At 38.8% G+C, this 21,807-nt stretch overlaps 1 protein-coding gene across 1 annotated transcript in view; it reads right to left on the bottom strand.

Annotated features, from left to right (window-relative positions):
• The window catches only part of LOC121893956 (MAM domain-containing glycosylphosphatidylinositol anchor protein 1), a 188,789-nt gene that overhangs the window by 94,248 nt on the left and 72,734 nt on the right, over positions 1-21,807 (bottom strand). The window contains exon 4 of the mRNA XM_042406220.1: positions 20,140-20,314. Coding sequence (XP_042262154.1) covers positions 20,140-20,314 — 175 coding nt within the window. The remainder of the gene's footprint in view (positions 1-20,139; positions 20,315-21,807) is intronic.

The following is a 21,807-nucleotide window of genomic DNA, read 5'->3' as shown; positions in this document are numbered from 1 at the left end:
TAACATTAAAATAAATTCAATTTAACATTCTGCGCTCAAATGAGGACCAAGTAAAACAAAAACAAATATATTTGTTATTTTCATGTGGAATATAACACTATGATTGTTAGTGACCCATTAGATACCTTTGTTGTGAAATGTGAACATTAAATACACTGTTGTAGACAGTTTAAAACTATATAAAGACAGTGCTGGTGATGCCAAACAATCACCTGTGCCACATCATTCACAATGATTAAATCACAATTTGCAATTTGAATATGTCAGTGGTGTTTTACATATGGTATGTATTATCTGAACTATATCTTCCATTAGTCTCCATTCATCACTCAACCCATTGCAGAATCAATCTACCGATACAGTGCTAACGTGTGACTGCATGCAAACACACACACACACACACACACACACACACACACACACACACACACACACACACACACACACACACACACACACACACAGAAAGAACAGTGCTAAACAAAATAGAGAAGATATTCTTATTATAAACACACTCAGGAGAGGGCTGGCTTTGCCTTCTGAGAACTGAAAATAACTCCAAGGTCAATGAGCTTCCATTAGGGATTTATACCATAGCAAAGTGCTAATTAATTAGGCCTAATGTGAGACAATGGTCGGATTGCTGGTACTTTCCCTTGTATGAGATACAATGCAATGCACTGCTGGTCTTTTGCAGGCTATTTTGGGTCAAATGAAACCCTGTTTTTTTACTGTAATTTAGACAGCAAGCTTTGCTGACTATGCATGCTCTTTTTCAGCAATACCCTACTACACATGGCCATGAAACCACATTAGTGCTGAGTAGCTGTACTGGAGCCTTCAGGGGTTAAATGCCTTACGTAGATGGCTGATAGGGGAGGTGATGTAGAAATATAAACTTGTAGACATGGCAGCCGAAGCAATTTAGCTCTAGTTGAGTCATATTCTCAGGTGAAGACTGTAATCTCTCCATTAATGGACACCTGGCTGGTGGAGAAGTATGTGTGATCATTACACAGATGGCGTTTGACAGCTAGTCCATTAAAGAACAATTTCAGTGTTCCTGCATGTTTAGTCCATTCACAGTGCTACAAATCATTTGTGCTTTACATTACTGCCAGTTTTTTCAAATCATGCTGCTTTGTTTTAGATTTTTGAATGGAGTTTATCTACTTTATCTCTGTTTTTCTGTCAAATTTATGTTGTGTGATAATCCTGCAATAATGATGAATTACCATATGAAAAAAATATAACTTGAACTAATACTGGATGGATAACATATCTGAGGTTTCAAATCTCCAAGTTCACGATAGTGAAAGAAATACAAATAAATGAGAATAGGATGCCTGCAAAATACATTCAAAAATCTAAATTATTCTTTTTTTTTTGGAAAATGGGCAGCAGTAATGTGAACAAGTAAAGCAAAGACATCAGTGCTTCATTTCAGGAAACCTTTAAAGCCTTTAAGGTACCTTATGGTATTTTTGACCACTAGTAGCATTATGAAGCAATGATGGGCCATGTTTTGTTTGAATTTTGTATGTGCATAAGGACACACATGGATGCAATCCTGATAGCCGGTAAAAACATGGATGAAAACAATGCACAATTGAAAGTATTTTAAAAAGTTTGCAAATATTTTTTAAGGAAGGAAATGCATTCAACATATTTGTTAGACCTCAAGGATACACACAAATCATTTTGGTGTGACTCTGTCTCCTTGAAATTACACACTACATTGCAATAGCAAATATTTTTTGCACGAAACATCATGTCAGCCAAATAAATTTCACATTTATATATTTAATGTCTCATTTAATTTGTGATTTATTTATTTGTGGTGACAATTAAGCATTAAATTACATAATTATTTATGTATTCATTTATTTAACCATTCTATTATGCATTTTTTCATTTATTTAAGCATTTAATTATATCATTATTTATATATGTATTTTCAGCTCTTAAAACCCCCCATACATGCTGATTGTTGTGGGTGAACAAAATCTCTCTCTGCTGCTTTTATCCAAACCACTTTAAATATCAGAAATATGAACTTAATCAAAAATATGTATTCACAAGGACAATAGCTAGCTCACCTTTTCATATCCCCTGCTTTCCCATATCTATAGAGCATCTTTTGCCTGTTCAGTCAAAAAAAAAAATAGGATGCACTGTGGGACTAAATTAGATTTGATAGAAAGGGAGATGTATTATTTTCCTATGACAATACTCCTGTTGCTGCTTAGCATACACACTGTCAAGCACATACACCTGCTTGCACACATACTGTACAAATTAACTTTTTCTCTGAAATGCAGATGGACACGCTGTCTCCTTTTTCTCAAAAACATAGATCGACACATGCACACACAAACACGCAGGGACACACACAAACATACACACATTCTGTATCTTCAAGCCCATTCATTCAAAAGAGACTGTGTGAATATATGTGATTGGTAATGAAATCCACCTTAGTATTCCATCATATTAGTTCTGAAGTGGAGCTGACAACGATATGATGATAATCTGGTAGCAGTGGAGGTGATAATAATCACATTCTCCTCACAAAGATCCAATAAGAGCTCAGTTTCTAAGCTTCTGCAGTCTACTAGGCTGGCGCTTTATACAGGTATATTTTTACTTCATATTGTGAATCAAATTATTTTAATTTACATATTTGACTGGAGGTGAGATAGTGGTAATGAGAAATTTCAGATGCACAGAGAGAGCAAAGAACATGACTGATAGGCCTGTCTATTTCCCTGCATATTCTTCCACTTAATACTGAATAAAAGCTGTGCAGCTCTTCCTTGGCTGTTGCTACATCAACTTTTTTATTAACTGTCATGCTAAGTTCATGTACAGTTATACCATGGGTTTATTTTTAGCTGTTACAACTAAGAAGACATAAGAAAACTGAATTCAAAAAACCTTTTGAGCAGAGACATTCAGTTTTCGGATTACTGAGCTGCTGCTTGCACCAAAATGTTTGGAACACACAGCTGGTGATAGTCATTGCATATCGGGTGTTACAGTGCAATTTTGGTATCAGAAATATGTATGCACCTTTGCTTTCTCAGACATATGCTGTGTTGCTATTTAGTAGACAAAGGCTGACGTGCACATAGACCACTTGTTTTCCTTTGTCATGTTTGCTACTCTATGGTTCACTTTGTTATAATGAATGAGTTTTATAATCACTTCCATTCAGTAAAATGAAATGTAACCAACAAAATGACACACAAACCATCTTTTATGTGGTTGTTGTCTGCATTATATTGCACCAATTCACATAAGAAACATGCAATATTAAAAAGTACATCCTTTGGCCTTGGCAGTGTGTATTTGTGGTGTTGTATATTCACACTGTGTGACTCTACACCTCCTACACAACAGTGTCCTGTTGAGAGAAGCAAAAGGATGTTTTCACATCATCAACAGTTAAGTACTCAATATACAGTAGCATCAAGCCATATTTTTTCTGATGGAGACAGCAGTGACACAGGAATGGAAGTGGTTCCTAACTTAAATACACTGCTTAGAATTTATATGCTGAGCCGTGAACCTCAGAGTTCAAGTAAAACTGTTTGATGATGTCCTTTCAGTGTCCAGTGAAGTCAAACAGGAGCTTTGTATGTCCGAAGCAACAGGAATTATTTGTGCTTGCATTTGAACGCCCTGAGCTTTACAACGTGACTTGAATACCTTTGCTTTCTGCCAGAAACAGAGAGAGCCATTGCCAGTGCTGTTTATGTATAGGTTCAAGTACATCGCTACATTAAATGTAACCATGGCTTTATTAAGTAGGATCTGCTAATGTTTTCAAAAGCCGTGCGATGTGTGCTTCAAAGATTTTTCAGCTTCACACAAGCACCTCCCCTTGCACTGAATGCAATGCTTGGTTGTTATCATGGGAAGACCTCTTAAATTGACTTAACTAACTATTGTGAAAATGTTACTGCACCATGGCAAGGATTACACTTTCACAAGTAAAAGGATGTGAATTTATTGGAAATAATTGACATAAACCTAACAATTCCTTTGTCCCTCTGTCCATCAAAGCCCTTAACACCACCTAGGCTGAAATATGCCATAGCTGTGCTTGTCATTGATCACTGTTATATATTGTACTATGTGTGTGATTTTTCTGATGTAGGTGGGCATGTGAAATTGATAGATGAATGTATTTGTTGTTTTTTTTATTGTTGTTTTGCTGTAATTTTATACTGCAGACACTGTGATGTACAAGGAAAACCTCCCACTGGGACAATAAAGTCTATCTTATCTCAAACCCGTCTTGCATCCATTCTGCATGTACACTACTGTTCCATATTTTTTTTCTACATAAACAGTGTGACTCAATTTGAGATCAGCAACCTACAACCATAGATTAATTATTCATCCACCACAAATTAGATGAGGAAGAATGTGATATAGACTACATCTGTATGTTCTCATTTCAATTAAAGATGGATTATTCTGAGCTGCAACAACATACTCAATATACCACCATTGCACTACATACAGTTTGGTAGATAGTTGAATCCAAAGTACCTAACTGCTGTATGAGTGTTTACATTTTTGGCAGATCGGCCCAGTGGGAACTAGACCCCTAGCCCTGACAGTGTTAGTACCATATTAAACTCACTGAGCTACTGTAAAGCACCGCCATCACTTAAGTGGAACATTTTTACTTTTAAGCATGTAGCCCTTGGTACTGACTGCCCCAGATACTGTATGTTTTGACAGTTCACAATGTGCAAATTACAATGTGGAGGCTCAGTCTAGTTATTCAAGTGAGCACTTGATACTGCTTTAACCTGGAAATAGATTAAGAAATTAACCAATAATATGAGGTCAAAGGCAGGGATTTGTGTATTTCAGTATGTGCAGGATTTTTAAGCAACCAGAGCGCCAACAACCACCATGTCCATGGTATTTTTATTAATCTTCTATCTTATTTTTATACAATGTTACACTTCAGTTGAGATGGAATGAATGGTCTTTCTAAACTTTTGAATATTTGGCTCATTCTACGGACACACATTGCATTCCGAATTTACAGGCTAAAAAATTCCAAGTTTCATCATACCCTACCCCCATAATTCCTTAACTTTAGTATTTTTAGGTCCTGGCTGCTATTGGTGTGAAAGTCAACAAAACCTAGACCACCCTGTAACTACTGTAAAGGAGTTAATCAAACCTCCAAGAGACACCAAAATGGCAAACCTGAACTGTAGAAATCATTTAAAAAATACATTTTGGAAAAATACCAGACTGAAAAGTGAATACTGAAAAACCTGTAGACCACAAGACAAATAAATACAAATGAGCAATTTTTGATCTTCAGGGACTTTAAACTGATATATTTTAATTAAATAGAACCACTCACAAAGGGAGAAAATACCCAACATCTGAGAGCAACCTTCATGTACCCTTTTCAAAACCTTTTGATATAGAGACAGTGAAAGGTCTACATGAATGGATTTTTGAAAAGTGTTTTGAAACGAGGACAGCACATGCATAGAACACACATTTGATATCTATTCGTTGTCTTTTATGCCCTTTTCTACTTTGAAGAGGTCATCCTGAGAATTTTTTTCTTAAGAGACAAATAATTATTTATCTACACACATATTTATCCCACAAAAATGTACCTACTCATCTTACGGTCATTTTTTAAAAACTTTGTCTCTATTGTGATGTCCCTCTCTTCTGCCTTCTGCTTGTGAAATTGGTTTGACTTACTAGTTCAGGAGCCAATACACAGAGTTGGATAACATCAGGAAACTACCTATACCTGAGTAGTTTTGGCCTCAACCTATTCATTATTACATTATTTTACCTTAAGTTGACAATAAATGTAATTTTAGAAACTTTATTCATGAGTGATTCCATTTTTTGTCACTGACTCTGAGCCACTTCATGACAAATGGGATTTGTCCAAACTTTTTGGTTAGGTTAAAGCCTTGTCTCAGTGTGACGAATGATGGCTTGTTCTTTGGTAAATGTAATCCTTTGTAAATTTGAGTCAAATTGGGTTTCTGTAGGATTATTTGTTGGCCTGTCTTGTTTAGTACCTTGGGTATGTTGAGGTGTCCACACGGCATTTGTGTAGGCCTTGGCAATATACTTTTTGTTGCCAATATTGAGGGGTTTCACATGTGAAATAGTTTATTCATTTCTTCCCTAGATTCAGGTTTTAGGGAGAGAATTGTTTTGGTGGGGGTTGAGAGTAGACTTGTCCCCTGTTTTGATTTTATTTATCTAACTTTGTTTTGCCTGTTTTAGTTGAGGTACTTTAAATCAGTTAGGTGTTAGGCCATGTGGATTACAACACCTTGGTAGGGGTTGGTATTTGTGTTGTAAACTCATTAATCCCCTGTTAGGTTTGGATGGCTTTTTCCCAATAGGAGATTTGTCATCTAAATGTTTAGTGTGGGTGCAAATGTGGAGAGAGCAGTTGTCTTGGCAGCACGTTGCTGGCTGTAGAGGAGTCGCTAGTTTTCCAGTTGATTTTCTGTCTGAGCAGAATGTACGTCTTACGCAAACCTATCCATTTTAATGTAAACCAGAGTGTTCTGTCTTTTGGTCTCATCTGTGTGCTTGGTAGCATGTGAAAACAGGACCAAGTAAGGCTGCAACGACAAATCGGGACAGCAGGAAAAATCCTAGGCATTGACCAAGAAACAGCCCTCAGCCCCTGTACACCAAACTCATCCTCCAAAAACTAGAAAAAATCTTACAGGATAGTACCCATCCCCTTCTCTCCAAGTTCAGTCACAGCAACAATCTGACCCGGGGAAAGAGAGTTCTACAAAGAAAATTCAAAACAAGTAGATACAAGAACTCTTATTCCTCAAGCTATCAGCCTGTATAACATGCAAGTTTAATTAACACGTCTCTTAGCTGGTCATTTGCACTTTTACACTTTTATATCAAATTGCATTTTACTGTTTTTGGATTGATTTGTTTCAATTGTTCTTATTTGATCTATTGTTTTTATTCTGTCTCAGTGTGATCAAATGTGTTTTATTTATTATGATTATGTTATGATCTTACTGGGTATTCAATTGCTTTTACTATGGTTTCTATCTCACTTTTATGTCTGGAGCATTGGACCAAACGAATTTCCCCTGTGTGGGATAATAAAGTTGATCTGAATCTGAATCTGAATCTGAATCTGAATCTGAATAAGCGGTTTGCAGTGCATAAGAACCCCCCATAAGTAGTGGCACGTAGACTAGGGTTTGGTGGAGTTAGATAGTTTTGCGATGGATAGACGAGGTCAGGGAGGGTCTGGTTTTGATGGTGGCTGTCTCATACCTTGTGTTGTACTTATGGTACCAGCACTAGTGTGTAAAGTGTTATGGGGAAATTTGTATTTGTTGCCTATAGGGGTTAATAATGGCCTGTACTGTGTCAGTAGAATGTATAGTCCATATTCCTGGTTTCCCTACTGCTCATCAACAGACTGTTGCTTTTTACCAGAAATTTACATCTGCTTTCCACAATCAATGAAGAGGACAATAATACATTTTTAGTATTAAAAAATGGTAAATTCAAGGAACTGGCCTATTCTTGAACATGGTTTGGTGTTGGTGCCCAATTCGGTTTTCTGAAGTGGGGAGCTAGGATTTGTTTTAAATTGAGGTCGTTTACCTCACCTTTAAGTCTAGCGGCTTTGGTAGGAGGTGCTATAGCTTATGGATTTGATTAGCTTTGGTTTGTTACTGTAGCAAGGTCCTCTTTGTTTTGGCACATAAGGATATTTTGATGGCTTGTAAGCTTTGGTGCTTTTGGTTTGAGGAACCTTATTTTGCTACTTTGGTGCAGCATCTTCAATTCCAGTTTTGAGGTTTTGATAGCTGGGATTTTGTAAAGGCAATTTGCTCCTAAGGATCCGAGGCTGCTGAGGCTTGGTGACGGAGTGTAGAGGATGTCACTAGTACAGTACTGGGCCGAGATGGTTTGTTTCCATTGTTATTTGTGCACATATATTTGTTATGGGAATACAGTTTGGCAAATGTAAGTCTAAGAAAACATGAGTGTCATCAAAAAAGGGTAAAAATTAACTTTGTAAATGTAAGATTTAAAATGATTAACAGTTGACGTTAATAATGGTGTAATGTGTATATTTGTTAGGTTGTCTAAATAATGTGGTGGACCTGGAAGCTGGGGAGGGAACTTGTGGGGGAGGGGTGACATCCCTCTCTCTCTGCCTTATGTTTGTGAAATTGGTTTTGTTTCCTGGCCTGGATACCCTTTTTTGTCACTGACTCTGAGCCAGTTTGTGACACTATCCCTCCACTCTTTCATGTCTGTTTCATTTTGCTCCATCTTTTTGCTATATTATGTCAGTTTGGACAAAACGGCATACAAAATGCAATACTTCATGCTACCAATTTCAAATCATGCATATGCTGATAAAAGATTTGAGACACAAGTTTTGGGACATGAGATTTTAACAATGTAATGACACTACAACTTTGTTTATTTTATACAGACCATCTATTCTCTATATGCACAAAGGCTAGAGTCTAACTTAACATGCAGTGAGTGCAAGCCAAGTAAAGCAAGTCACCAGTTTATTGCGACAGACAAACACATTCACACTTTAGTGAATTCGCCTGACTTGCAGGTCTGTGGACTATGGAGTGAAGCCACATGACCATAGGAAGGACACAAGAACTCCAGCTGGGTTCAAATCCACAGCTCTATTGCTGTGAGGTGACAATGCCAACCAGTGAGTCACTGCCATCCTTATTTATTACACACTGTAATGAAATTATTATGGTTGACTAAAGTACTCCCCTCTGTCCCAGCAACAGCAAGGATATCAGAATGCTGGCAATGAGGACAATGATGAATGTTCTGTATGCAAGCTGAAGCATTGTACTGTGTGAGTGTTTGTGTGCAAGTTAACTGTGTTCTTTTTCAGGAGTGTGAGTGCCTGCATGTATTCCTGTATGCGTGTAACATATACAAATGTATGTCAACTCATGTTAAGAGGAAACAGCATGTTCTCAACCTGTGTGCATTAATGAAAAGTGAAACATTAAAGTGACAATTTGACTTGTTCATAAGCCTCCCAAATTCAGCGTTAAATGAAAATGTCACCTTGCAATCACTGTGTCTGTGTATTTAAACCTTGTAAGGTGTATCTGTGCCTGTCAACATGTATTTGTGAGTGCTAATTTGCTGGCATATTGTATCTGTATTGTATATGTCAAAAGACAGTATATACAGAAACCTGTTTTTGTTGTGAGGGTGAGAGAGTACATGTAGCATAAAGGTACCGGTACGTCATTTTCCGGCAATGACTGTAGAGCTCCATGCCACTTCCCTTTAAACTGCAGTGGCAAAGGGTGGCAATCCCTTATGCTAAAAGGCAGTTAACCACCACCTCCACTACCTTTGGTGCCTGCTCCATACTCAGTGAGTCAGAGCGCTGTCAATCTGCCGCACCATGACTTTTCCTTGTCCATGAAAGAGAAACCATGAAGCATATACAAAGCTTCCATCTATTCAATATAACCATCCATTCATGATGAGCAAGATGTATCTTCTTGAGTTAACTAAATGCAGAATGTTATTGTAATTATAACAATTGGGTATTTTTATACTTGATCGACAAAACTCAGTATAGTTCAAATACTGCAGTTAATACCAGGAAAAAAATGAGGAGAAAGAAATCTTTGCAAATTTGATAACATACCAGCAGCCCTCTCCTACTCATTGTGTGTAGCAGCGTGTGTGTACACATTGGATTTCCAGGTTCTGGAGACTTGAGGGTGGTGGGGTGTTGTACAGAAATGCAAAAGTGATCTCTCTTTTCAAATGCATTTGATAAGAGGGCAAAAATCGTTTCACAGTCTGAGGCTCTACAAAACAAGGACTTCAGACAAGTCCAATGTTTTCTTTCAGGAGACATGACGTCAAACACCATGCTAAGGGAATGACGTAAATCTGATGTAAATCAATAAATCAAGCACCAGTTTCACAATTTTTGCCACCAAAGCATCACCTGAGAGCTAAAAATAATAAGAATGGCCTGGCTTGGTTATCCTGTTTCCTGTATGATCTGGAATAAGAGGAATTTTTATGTCAGTTTTACTGTCACGATATTGTCACACACACACAAACGTACACGCACACAGCCGATACGCACAGTTACTCTGCGAGTGGCATAAAAGAACATGGTGTCATGGCAGAGCAGAGCAGCCAGAAAAAAACAGGGGACTGCTTAAGGCAAGTGTCACTGCACTTTAACTCACACAAAAGAGTGAAGATATGCATTTTTTATGACTTGTGGTTTCATTGTGTACTGTAATAAACGTTTCTTGTGGCAGACATTTTCATCTGTCGAACACATGGAACTAATAATGGCTGCATTAATGTTATTAGTTACACCTGTGCCTTTGCTGCCATGACATGACACGCCATGAGAAGATCCTATTACAAGCTGTACTCTCTGGGATCTATTTCTTTTTTTGTAAATGGGGCCAAAAAGAATGCTTTCTGAAAATTACTCTGATAAACTAGAAAAGGTTTGTCCAGCAGCACCAAATGCACACGATTTGATCTGTGAGAAAGAGGAAAGTGGAAAGTATACTATATAGTGCTGAAACACACATTGCACACAGTTGCATAAAAAATGTATTTTGACTGTATGGGAATATCAGCAGAACATGTTTCTTTTTCATTTCATTTTCATTTTTTTCCAGATTACAGATTTGACCTGATCAGGTACATCTCTAATGTACTTGTTCTAGCTACTGTATGTGCTGCAGACATGTTCAAATCATAGAAGACAGTAAGAATAAAGAAATCAAAAATGAACATCCATATAAACTATACATCAAAATGCATCTCTTCAATAACAGCCCAGCATGGAAACGATGACCGCTCCTTCAGACAGAGAGAGAGAGAATAAGAAAAGTGGACAGGGGATGAAACTAACGAAAAAAGTAGGAGAAACATACCCTATGGAGACGAGGCTGAGTGATGGAAGAAGCACAAACAAACTAATGAAATCATGAAAGAAGCATGCACAAACAGAAATATATATTGAAAGAGCAACCAGGAGTAATAACAAGTAACACACACACAGAGAGAAGGGCATAGAGTGCCACGGAGAACAAGATAAACAAAAAAAGTTAAGAAGGGAGAGACACATGGAGAGGGATGTGAGTGAGATGATGAGCAAATGGAATAAAGTTTGCAAAGGTGAGTGGCTAAGAGAGTAGGGCAGTGGTCTAGTGATTCACACTGTGGTTTCAGCGTCTATTCCACTGAAAGGTCATGGCTTCTTTTAAACTAACTGTTACCACCTCTGCCTTTTGCTCCCTGTATATACTACTGTGGAAGCCTATAGGGGACTATATTAAAATTTTGATGTAAACTTGAAAATGAAAATGTAATTCCACAATAGCATTATAATTTTCCACATATGTATGTTATTTGAGTAAAAACTAAAATGAAAATGCAATAAGGTTAAGTCTTTGTTAATGAAATGTCAAATGTCGTTTTCATTTTCAAATTGTTAGAAAATTGTTCAAAAATTTAATTAATTCATGCATTCATTTAATTTTTAAATTGACAATGGTCATAAAACTCACGAAAAATGCAAAAGGCCCTCTCTAGAACCAGTGTTTGGTTTGTCCATTCTGGGCTACTGTAGAAAATGGTGGTGCAACATAGCGGGCTCCATGGAAGAGGATCCCTATGTAGATATATATCATTCTAAGGTAACGAAAACAAAATGATTTTTATTTTCAGATGATTATACACTAATTAAAACATAGTTATGAATATCATATTCCATTTCTGCCATGTCCGTTCCACTAAATGCCACTAAAGTCTGCACACTGTACCTTTAAATCATGCTTGCACAAATGGAAAATTAGACTACATTGTTTATATTGCATTTTAATTTTCAAATTTGATTTTACACCATCTACTGTACATGACTTTGAAAATTAAATGTCAAACAGCTTTTCCATTTTCATTTTAATATGGTCATAGAATGTCCATATGAGTATGTGAAAATGAAAATGCAAATTGGAGTATTGCATTTTCATTTTAGTTTTTACTCAAATAACACATACATATGTGGAAAATTATAATGCTATGGTGGGATTACATTTTCATTTTCAAGTTTACATTATCATTTTAATATAGTCCCCTATAGGTTTCCATATACCATAGTTTGCTTGCTTTGCTTGCATGTGTGTGCAGCATGAATGTGTGTGTGTGCGTATGTGTGTGCTTTGTTCCCTCAGTGGCAGCAGTGCTATTGCCCATTCCTCATGCTCCAGCCAGGACTAGTGTCACCCTGAAGCACAGAGCCTGAGTTGTGACAGAAGACTCTAGCCAACAGGGACAGACTAAATGCCACCTAGCCTGCTGTTTATGGGTGTGAAAGTACGTGTGTGTGTGTGTGTGTGTGTGTGTTTTTGTGTGTTTGTGTGCACTCGTGCATGCATGCAATTTTTAAAAAACACCAATTCTAGACCACTTGTATTACTGCGCTGGGACAATTTCTGAAACCACAGTGCTGGAATAATAAATTACACATTCTTCTATTGACTCCCTTCACCGATAACAGTTAAGGCGATAACTGCCAAAACTGTGAAAGGGCTTGTGTATAATCGGAGATTCATGGTCTTATAGTCCATTGACTTATACTGTCATTACTGACAATGCCACAGGCAGTTAGAGACAGTTTCTTTGAGTGTAGCTGTAAAATCAGCTGAAAAGGGGGGGTTATTTTTTCAACTGGATTTGGTTCTAAAACACCTCAAAGGATGAGGCTATTAATTTTCTATGTGTTTCTTATTGTCAATAAATCTCATGTGCAGAGCCAAACAAACAATGAATTGATCCTACTTACAAGTATTGGGTGCAGATCCAAAGCCTTATATATCTTATTCCTCTGTGCCGTAGACCTCCATTGTTATCCTACAGAATGTTCTATTACAATGTACATTGTAAGTTTCTCAAAGAACTTAAGTAAAAAGTAAAGAGGTTGCAATATGTAGCACAACAAGCTTGTGTAGCACTGTAAACGGAACTGGGCATGCACTGTGGCATCTGCGTTATACAGAACTACTCTCTGGAGACTGGAAACGTGATCACTGTTATTAGTTTTTGGAGCCTTGTTTAAACAAACTACAGTGTTTTAAAAGGAACATGTCATCCAGTCCAGTGGTCTCGCTCACTGATGTGTTTTTTAAAGGTTTTGGACAACAATAGAGGTCAACAGCACAGAGGAATAAGATATATCAGGCTTTGGATACACACATAATACTTACAAGTAGGATCAATTAATGTTGGTTTGGCTCTGCATATGAGATTTGTTGTCAATAAGAGAAATATAGAAAATCGCCAGTCATGTATATGGTATACTGTATGTATATGTACATATGTATGTGCTTAGATTTGTGTTATCCATAGTTATCATGGAAATCCTACATTCTCTACTTATCACAGTGAACAATTTCTCTAACTCTGTAACTATTCTGAAAATCATGATAGACAGCTGCCTAGATACACTTTGACAGAATGGTGTACCAGCTGAGAAGTAAGAACATAACTGTTGGTTGAACTGTTGATTGCCACTGTGACCACTACAATAGCTACATCAGATTTAATCGGAACTACATAAATCTGAAGGAATTCTTTAGGATGTTAGGAAACCTAGACATTCAACTGAAACTATCTGCATGGCTAGATACTACTAAGGGCAAGTGAGAGGTGTTTTGGGGTATTATTTGTGATGTGGATGAAATGGTCTGTTTTTGCTGTCCGTTTTCACAACATTTTCACAGAGATATAACAACAAAAGAAAACTGCAACATCAATATCAGCATCCTCACTGTCACACCACTGCCATCAACATTCCCATCATCAACATAATCAGCATCAATATCATCATCATCATCATAATCATCATCTTCATCATCAGTATCCCCCCTAACAGTTCTCCACTTACCTGCTTGTGTCCTGAAGAGAATAGTGAATCCACAGAGAGGACATGACTGTAACTAAGCTGAGCTGAGGTTTTTTGTTTTGTTTTTTTTCCTCATACAGTATTTCTTCTGATCTATATTTGTATCACTGGTCGGGTTTCTGAACCAAGTCCATCCCATCAGTAGAGGCTACTTAAAGTTAAACCCCGCTTGCTCACTGTCCCACTGTCTCAGTGGTTAGGGTGCCAGGTCAGTGGTCAGCTGGTTGATACAGGTGACCCCGTGTGATGGAGGTCTAAAGGAAAAGGATGTTTTCAGTAATGGCTGATGGGTGGGTGAGGTGTTGCTGAGTTGAGCGCATTAGTGATGCCAGTCTAAGATTGACAGTAAGGTTGTTGTATGCGCTTTTGGTGGAATTGAAAAGGGAAGATTGACAGGGTTGATGCTGAATCCAGCTCCACCTGTATATGCTCATTAAGTACATAGACTTTCTAATATGTCGATTGAAGGTTCTACAAGAAGATTCATCAAAGAAAGGAAGACAAGCTGGCAGGCATCAGCCATTCTGTACTAACTGATTTATTCAAAATAGCCCTGTGGTTAATAAGTAAATATATGCTGAATTAATAACTGATTCACAGGCTGGACTCAGAGTATAGAAATAAAAGGAGGAGAGTGTAAAGGATGTGAAAATGAGGGAGGAAAGGTCTCACTGTGCACGAGTTGTGGCACAAATAAACAGAAGGAAGAAATGTTCAGATGCGGGAAGAAAGGACAAAAAGAAAAAAAGGAAGGGAATGAGTGACTGAGAGAGAGACGGGGTGTCGACTACAGAAATATACGAATGACTTTTACTTCATGTGCACGCTATTCAAAACAGAATATTGAATATGTGCCTTTTCTCCAATCTTGAAACTCTCCACTCATTTTCTGCTCTCTTTTCAGTTTCCATCTGTCATTCACTCTCTCCCATCCTCATTCTCCCCTACTGTTCCTCTCGCTCTCTCACACTACCCTTTGAAGTGAGTGTATGTCCTCTGTTGTGTGAGTGCTTTTGGACATGCTTGAGTATATATGTACATGCATGCTTGAAAGTGTACGCGTTACAGTATGCATCAGTGTACATGTGCATGTAAGTCGTAAATGCAAATGATGTGTGCGTGCTTCATATAAATGAGTGAAGGTGGGCGCACTTGCATGCCTTCTTGTGATTGTATGAAGGTGAGGTAAAGCCGCGTGCAGGGTAGATAACCCAAAGTCAGACATTGCTGTGTTTGGTTGAGCCACACATGGGAAGAGAGAGACCAGAGTTTTATCACGCACTAGTGTGTGGTTCAGAGGGGAAGGCAGGAAGCAAAAGAAAGAAGGACGGAGGGAAAATGTGGAGGGTGAGAGGACAACATGAAAGAAGGAGGAATGAGAGACGGAAGTAGGAGAAGGGGAAAATAAAGAGTAGAGAGTGAATAGAAAGTGCGATGTTTGGTCATTTCACTTAAAATAGCTGACGTGGAAAAGAAAGAGAATGTGTTATTGAGAGAAACAGAGGGAGAGCTTAAGCTCTTGTTTGTACCCTGTGCAGGTAACAGCATGTTCTGCCCTCCAGTCCAATAACTGGCCTGTTGGATGCATCCAAATTGAAAAGCATATGAGTGCATCTACCTTATTATGTGCATCTCTCTCTCCCTCTTTCTCTCTTTTCCCTTCCTAAATTCCATTTTTCTTCATTTTTCTCTCTGCCGTTCCCTATATATGTTTTATTCTTCTTCCTCCTCCCTCCATCCTTCCCTTTTTAGAGCCGGACAATCACTATTTCCTCAATAATACAATCTAATCAATCACTATTCTTTTATATTTCAGCTTTTTTCTTTACACGCTGTTCAGATTTTCCTGGAAAGGTTGAGTACTCTTTAGTTCACCACAGTATAACCTGCGCAGAAAATAGATTGGATCAGGGTCAACCTGTATTCATTTTCCCTCATTCTGTGTGGCTGTGTTCATGGAAATGAGTGGTAACATTTTAATTTTCTTTTCTTCTCACTTTTCCTGCTTGAGCTTCATATATTGTACTGTGTACCAAATAAAAATCAGAATTTCTCCTGTTTCCCCTGTACTATCTTTGTATAAAAATATGGACGTATCATCTCTGATGTCTCCCATTGGTTTCTGACAGGGCTTTTTGGAGCCTGGAGCTTGTGTTTACTGCTAGCTGGCATCTTGTCAGTTGTTTAAATCTGGACAAGCCATATTTCAAAAGAGAACGAAACTTGGGTGGAGCTGAGGTTGACTGAGCTAGCAGCAATCATGATTAAGTACTGAGGCCTGACAGATACCTGTCAATCATGAAAACAAAATTATTTAAGACATTGATGGAACGATGTTTTTTAGCTACCAAGATACATATTGTAAGGGATTGGGGTCTTAATTAAATGAGAATTTAAGGAAAAACCTGAATAAATTTTGTGTTGTGTGTTTTTTAGGCCAATACCAAAATAGATACTTAAATTCACTGAATAATTCAATATTTTTCATATGATCAAGACAAACATTTTTCATAGGAATTCCTTTAATTTGTTTTTATTTTTAAAAATCATGTGCTGGGTTTGCAGTTGAAAAATAAACTTCCCAATGCTAAATGACTTTAAACATATTGTTGGCATTTCTATACATTCTACACAATTTCTTCTTATCGGCAGACATATACTGTATAATACTTATATTGGCCGATATATCTGCTTGACCATTTTATCAGTCTAGCTCTAGCTTCCATATAGGGCACAAGGGGTCACTGAATGGTTTAAAGTTATAATTTTGAAGATTTCATTTAAATAAATGTCTGTTAAGTCACTATCTATCGCCTGGTGATTGAGCCTGTGGTCCGCTGATGAGAGCCCTTGCATTTGCAATATTATGATTATGACAAACCAGGTGTCGGTGGCGACTTTCCCGCCATGCATTCAAATTAGCGGAGCTGACGTAAAAGACTTGCTCTTCATAAGCTTGTGTGTGAGGCAGCTTTATCTTTTAAAAGCTTTTTCTTATTGTCTTTTTACTCACAAAGCTTTTATTGCACGCACAGTAACTGTCTCTCCTGTGTAGCACTGTGAGCTGAGCCCCGCCCCTCAGTGCTCCTCAGAGCAAAGGAGAGGAGATAAAGTAGCGCAGCCATAAATGACGGCAAAACACAGTAGAGACTCTCACACTAAGCTGAAATACAACGAGTGCACATAAATTAGGTAAATCACATAAATAATCAGTCTCTGCTGCATATTGCTGTCATTTATGGTCGCGCTATATGCTCTCTTCTCCGCTCCACTCGTGTTTCAGCGAGGGCTCTGTGTGTGTGTGCTGCACACACAGCAGAGCAGAGGACAGTGAACCAGGTGAAGTACTTGAGCTGACGACAACTACACTCATTACGTTACTGTAAGTGCAACCAATGCTTCGTGAGTAAAAAGCCAATAAGAGTAATTTATTGACGTTATCTGTGCAAAAGACACACCTGCAATTACCGCTTATCACCATATGGTGCCGCCAAAGAAGACCAAACAGAGATCTTGGAGATTATAACTTTAATATAGTGTATAAAATGTGAAAATGTGAATCATATACTATGGCCTTCACAGTCACCAGATATCAACCCAATTGAACACCTGATTTGGAACAAGTGGAGATCTATAGTGTCTAAGCCAAGCTGTAGCTGTTCTGGAGGCTCATAGAGGGCCAACAAGTTAGTAAGACACTTCATGTTGGTTTTTCTTTTAATTTGTCTTCCATACTCATAAAACCACATCTTCAGGGATGCTTACCATTACCTTATCACTCTGCTGCTTGTTCCTTCCCTACTTCTGCCTCACTGCTTTCGACTCCTCTTTCTCTACTCTCCCATCCATCCTTCCCTCCACGTTCATGTATCCCTCCCTCTCTCTCTCTCTGTCTTTTTTCCCTGGTAGCCTGGACTAATTGTTACATCGTTCTAGCACTAAAGTCACCCTGTGTAGGAAGCGTGGCTGATCGCCGCCGGGTCTAACACAGCACGGGGGATGGGGAATTGAACAAGCATTGGCCGTCAGAGCTGGTTAGCCTCACAGAGCTCCTGTCACAACTACAATCACAATACAACCTGTTTACTACCCAGGCCCCCTGCAATTACCAGCTCCCCAGCAGGGGCCAAGCTAGCGCCTGGGGAGAACTAACACTATCAGCAGAAAGGGAGGAGGAAGAAGGAGGGAGGGAGAGCCCCATTAAGAGGCAGGGTGGTGGATAAGTGACAAATCCTAGAGGGACAAGCATGCTGAGATTATGTGTGTGTGTGTGTAGATGTGTGTATGGTTGGGAGAGAGATTTGATGCTAAAGGAGGGGTGGAAGGCCATGGTGTTGTACCATGCACAAAGCAGGGTAGAGGAAGGGAGGAATTTGGCAAATGTAAAGGCAAGTAATGGAGGTTTAGTGTTATAGGGCCCTTGGAAAATCTGCCTTTTTCTATTAGTCTATAAATCGACCCTTAAAATGATTGAATCAATCAAGGAAGGAACCATGTAGGCAATAAATGGATATAGTGAATGGACAAGGATTTTAGGGTGCTGGGAATGAAATAAAACTGTATAATACTATTGATGTTTTCAGGATGTAGTTGTATATGAACCAGCCTGTTGCCATGACCTGGCCCCTGACTCATAGGGACAGTGGGGCAGTGAAACAAGCAGCAGCACGGGGCCCCTACGACACAACACTGCTTCTCAACTGTCACATGTTTAGCAATGTGGGTCCAATCTGAAGGTGTTGCACAGGTTGTCAGTAGAATGAATCTATTTTCTATATTTTCATGATATCACCCATGATGACATTTGAGTTTTTGGAATGAATGGTACAACATACGTTGGGCAGCACAATAAATAATTTACAAAAACAACACTACCCTTGACTGCATACATGAACAGATTCTGAAAGCATCTTTGAAAAGAATTGGTAATGGAACATGAACCAAGGACACCAAAACTATTTCTTTTTTCAAGATATTCAGGCTATGTAATCAATTACTGTGGCAGCACAAATACAATGATGAAGCAGTTCTGGCGTTACAGAGCACAACAGATGTGCACTTCACTTTTTTGTCTTGTTAATCCTTCTCCAATGTCATTAGAAGTAGCTCTTAATTTGATTGCAGTGGATTCTCAAAATGTTGTTTATCTCTCCACCACAGTGCCATGTGCTGACATTGTTGCAGGTTAAAACTCTTCACTGTAGAGTGTCACTCTGGAAAATTACTGCTGCTGGATAATTATTGCCATCCAAGATAAAAGGGCCTTTGTAACATAATCTAGTATATTGTGCTTTTCTTATTACAAGCAATAATAACAGACCCACTATACAGCCCCGGACTGCAGGAACAGTTAAATGGATATGTAACAAAGTCTGGAAAGGAGAAGTAATATCTTAATTATCAGCTGATTAGTCATTTACATACCAATTGTAGCAGGCAGTGGCAAGTCAGAGGATGTAAAAGGGCTGAACAGCAAGAAACATAAAGTATGTCTCAATACAGATAAAAAAAGCTGATAACCAGCCTGTCATAAGTGGGTTTTCTTTGGTGTAATTGTTTGGTACAGCATAGATTTCATTAGAGGGACATGGGTTAGTTGAGAAACAGTGGGTTAGGGAGCCCGTACCACCTGGACTAACTGTTATAAAACTCTCAATAGGTCCCACAGACTTCACTTTTTTCCAGGAGTATCTGACAAAACAGCTTTTCATCTGTAATTAACCTCATTGGTGGAGTAGACAACTACATTATCCACACATTGAACCAACAGTCCTCTATACACATAATGCGTTGGAATTGAGATATTAGTTTTGAATGAGTTGCACCTTCTTATCTATACCCTTCCCAAACACAATACAATTATATTTGGTCTATCCTCTCTCCCTCTAATCCACCAACCATGATTTTCATCCTCTCCACCATAAGTCATCAGATACTCCTGGAAGCCATTCCCACCTTAAATCTCATCATCCCCCCAATCTGTCTTTCATCTTTCCTTCTCCAATCTTTCCATCTCTCCCCATCTCAGTCTTCTCTAACAGTGGGAATAGCTGTAGTGATAGTCAGCCGTGGTCTAGAAGTGGAAGGAGTGTTTTTCCTCTTTCTCCCGGCCCACTTACACTGCACATCTACGCGGATGGACTTGATGGCAGCCACCCCCACCCCGTTGTCGGCCTTGCAGTAGTAGCGACCCCCCTGCACCCTCTGGATGCCCTCGATGCGCAGTGTCTCATTGTAGATGGATGTTTCCTGGAACTTGTCTGATGCGCTGCCTGCCGTCTTCGTCCACCGTACCTAAAGAGAGCGGGGGAGGGGAGGCAAAGATGCTGTCAGTGAAAGCAAGGTGTACTGAAGGACAGAATAGGTCAAAGAGTAATGGAAGAAAGTTGAGATAGAAACAGAGATAGATTATGATAGTATTTTAAAATACTGTATGGGCAAAAAATTTGAAAAATCATACTTCAACACCTAGCATCACTGAGTGGTATGGTCATACGTGTGCTCTTTTGCACCTGTAACTACACCCAACAGTGATGTCACAGTGTACTGACACACCTTGAAGTACACTTGTAAATCACTGCGGCAAAGGTTACAACAAACTTCTCTAAACTTGATTGCCTAAAAAACTAAAGTTCAGTGTTGTTTGTGCCTCTATGCGTGTTCTAGCGAAATGTGGGTTGTTTGTAAAAAAAAAAAAAAAAATCCAATTAATAGCATATGATGGACAGCCCAACAGGATTTTATCAAAGTGTAGCTTTAAAACATAAGTCAAGGCACTGAATCACTGAGTCCTTGAGCTGTAGAAATGCACGTCTACATAAAGCAAATTAAATGACAAAAAAAATAAAGGGAGAGTGCATGAGTAAGACAGACAGGACGGGTCTTAATTTCACTGGAAAGGTCATTAAATTGTCTGAATATCTGATTAAAATTATAAATGCAGTTATATTTTTCCTCCTTGAGATAAAATCTGTCTCTGCGCTACAGAGTGGAAGTTAATGACACTGAGCGCTGTAGTCGTGGTGTCCATGATGCTAAAAACTCAGACCATTAAGAGTTTTGACAAACTCTATATGGCTTTTTCACGCTTCAATTATCTCATCAAGCCGTGGGAACGCTACTCGGCAGACAGCTACATGATATTTTCACTCGCTTAATCAAATGCACAAACATACACTCACATTTGAGAGATACATGAAAGCCTGAAAACTCATCAACTGGAACATTATTCTCACTCGTGTTGTGTGTGTGTGTGTGTCCGTGTGTGCAACTGTGTGTGTACATTCCATTAATCCCTATTAACCCTTCTGTCTGTTATCAACCTCAACGAGACTATCAACCATGTCCTGTTGAGGAGGTCGGAGAGGATAATGGGCAAAAGTCACCGATATGGTGTGTGTGCATGCAAACGTGTGTGTTCCTGCTTTCATGCACACTTGCCTGCTTGTGTTCCTGGATGTGTACACAGTATCGGTGTACATATTCACTCCTGCTTGTGTGTGTGTTGGTTAGAAAGCAGGTTATATGGATTAGCGGATTATCAGGGCCTGTGTAAACGCTCCCTGTCTGTTTATTCAGCTCTGTTTGTGGGAGGGATTTGGAGGAGGCAGACTGCCATTGATCAAACCAGCCAAGGTGAGCAATGAACCGAACCCTGTCTCTCCATGGTTTAGTGACTCCAGTTTGCATGCATGAGTGTGTGTGTGTGTGTGTGTTTGTGTGGACCTTTGCGAGAGTCAGAGCAAGGGAGGGAGTGAAAGTGAGCATGAAGTGTGCATCTGTGATCC

Source organism: Thunnus maccoyii, chromosome 1 (genome assembly GCF_910596095.1).
Source record: "Thunnus maccoyii chromosome 1, fThuMac1.1, whole genome shotgun sequence".
Taxonomy (NCBI): Eukaryota; Metazoa; Chordata; class Actinopteri; order Scombriformes; family Scombridae; genus Thunnus; species Thunnus maccoyii.
The sequence above is the reverse complement of the archived record's forward strand: the minus strand, read 5'-3'. Positions and strand labels throughout refer to the sequence as shown.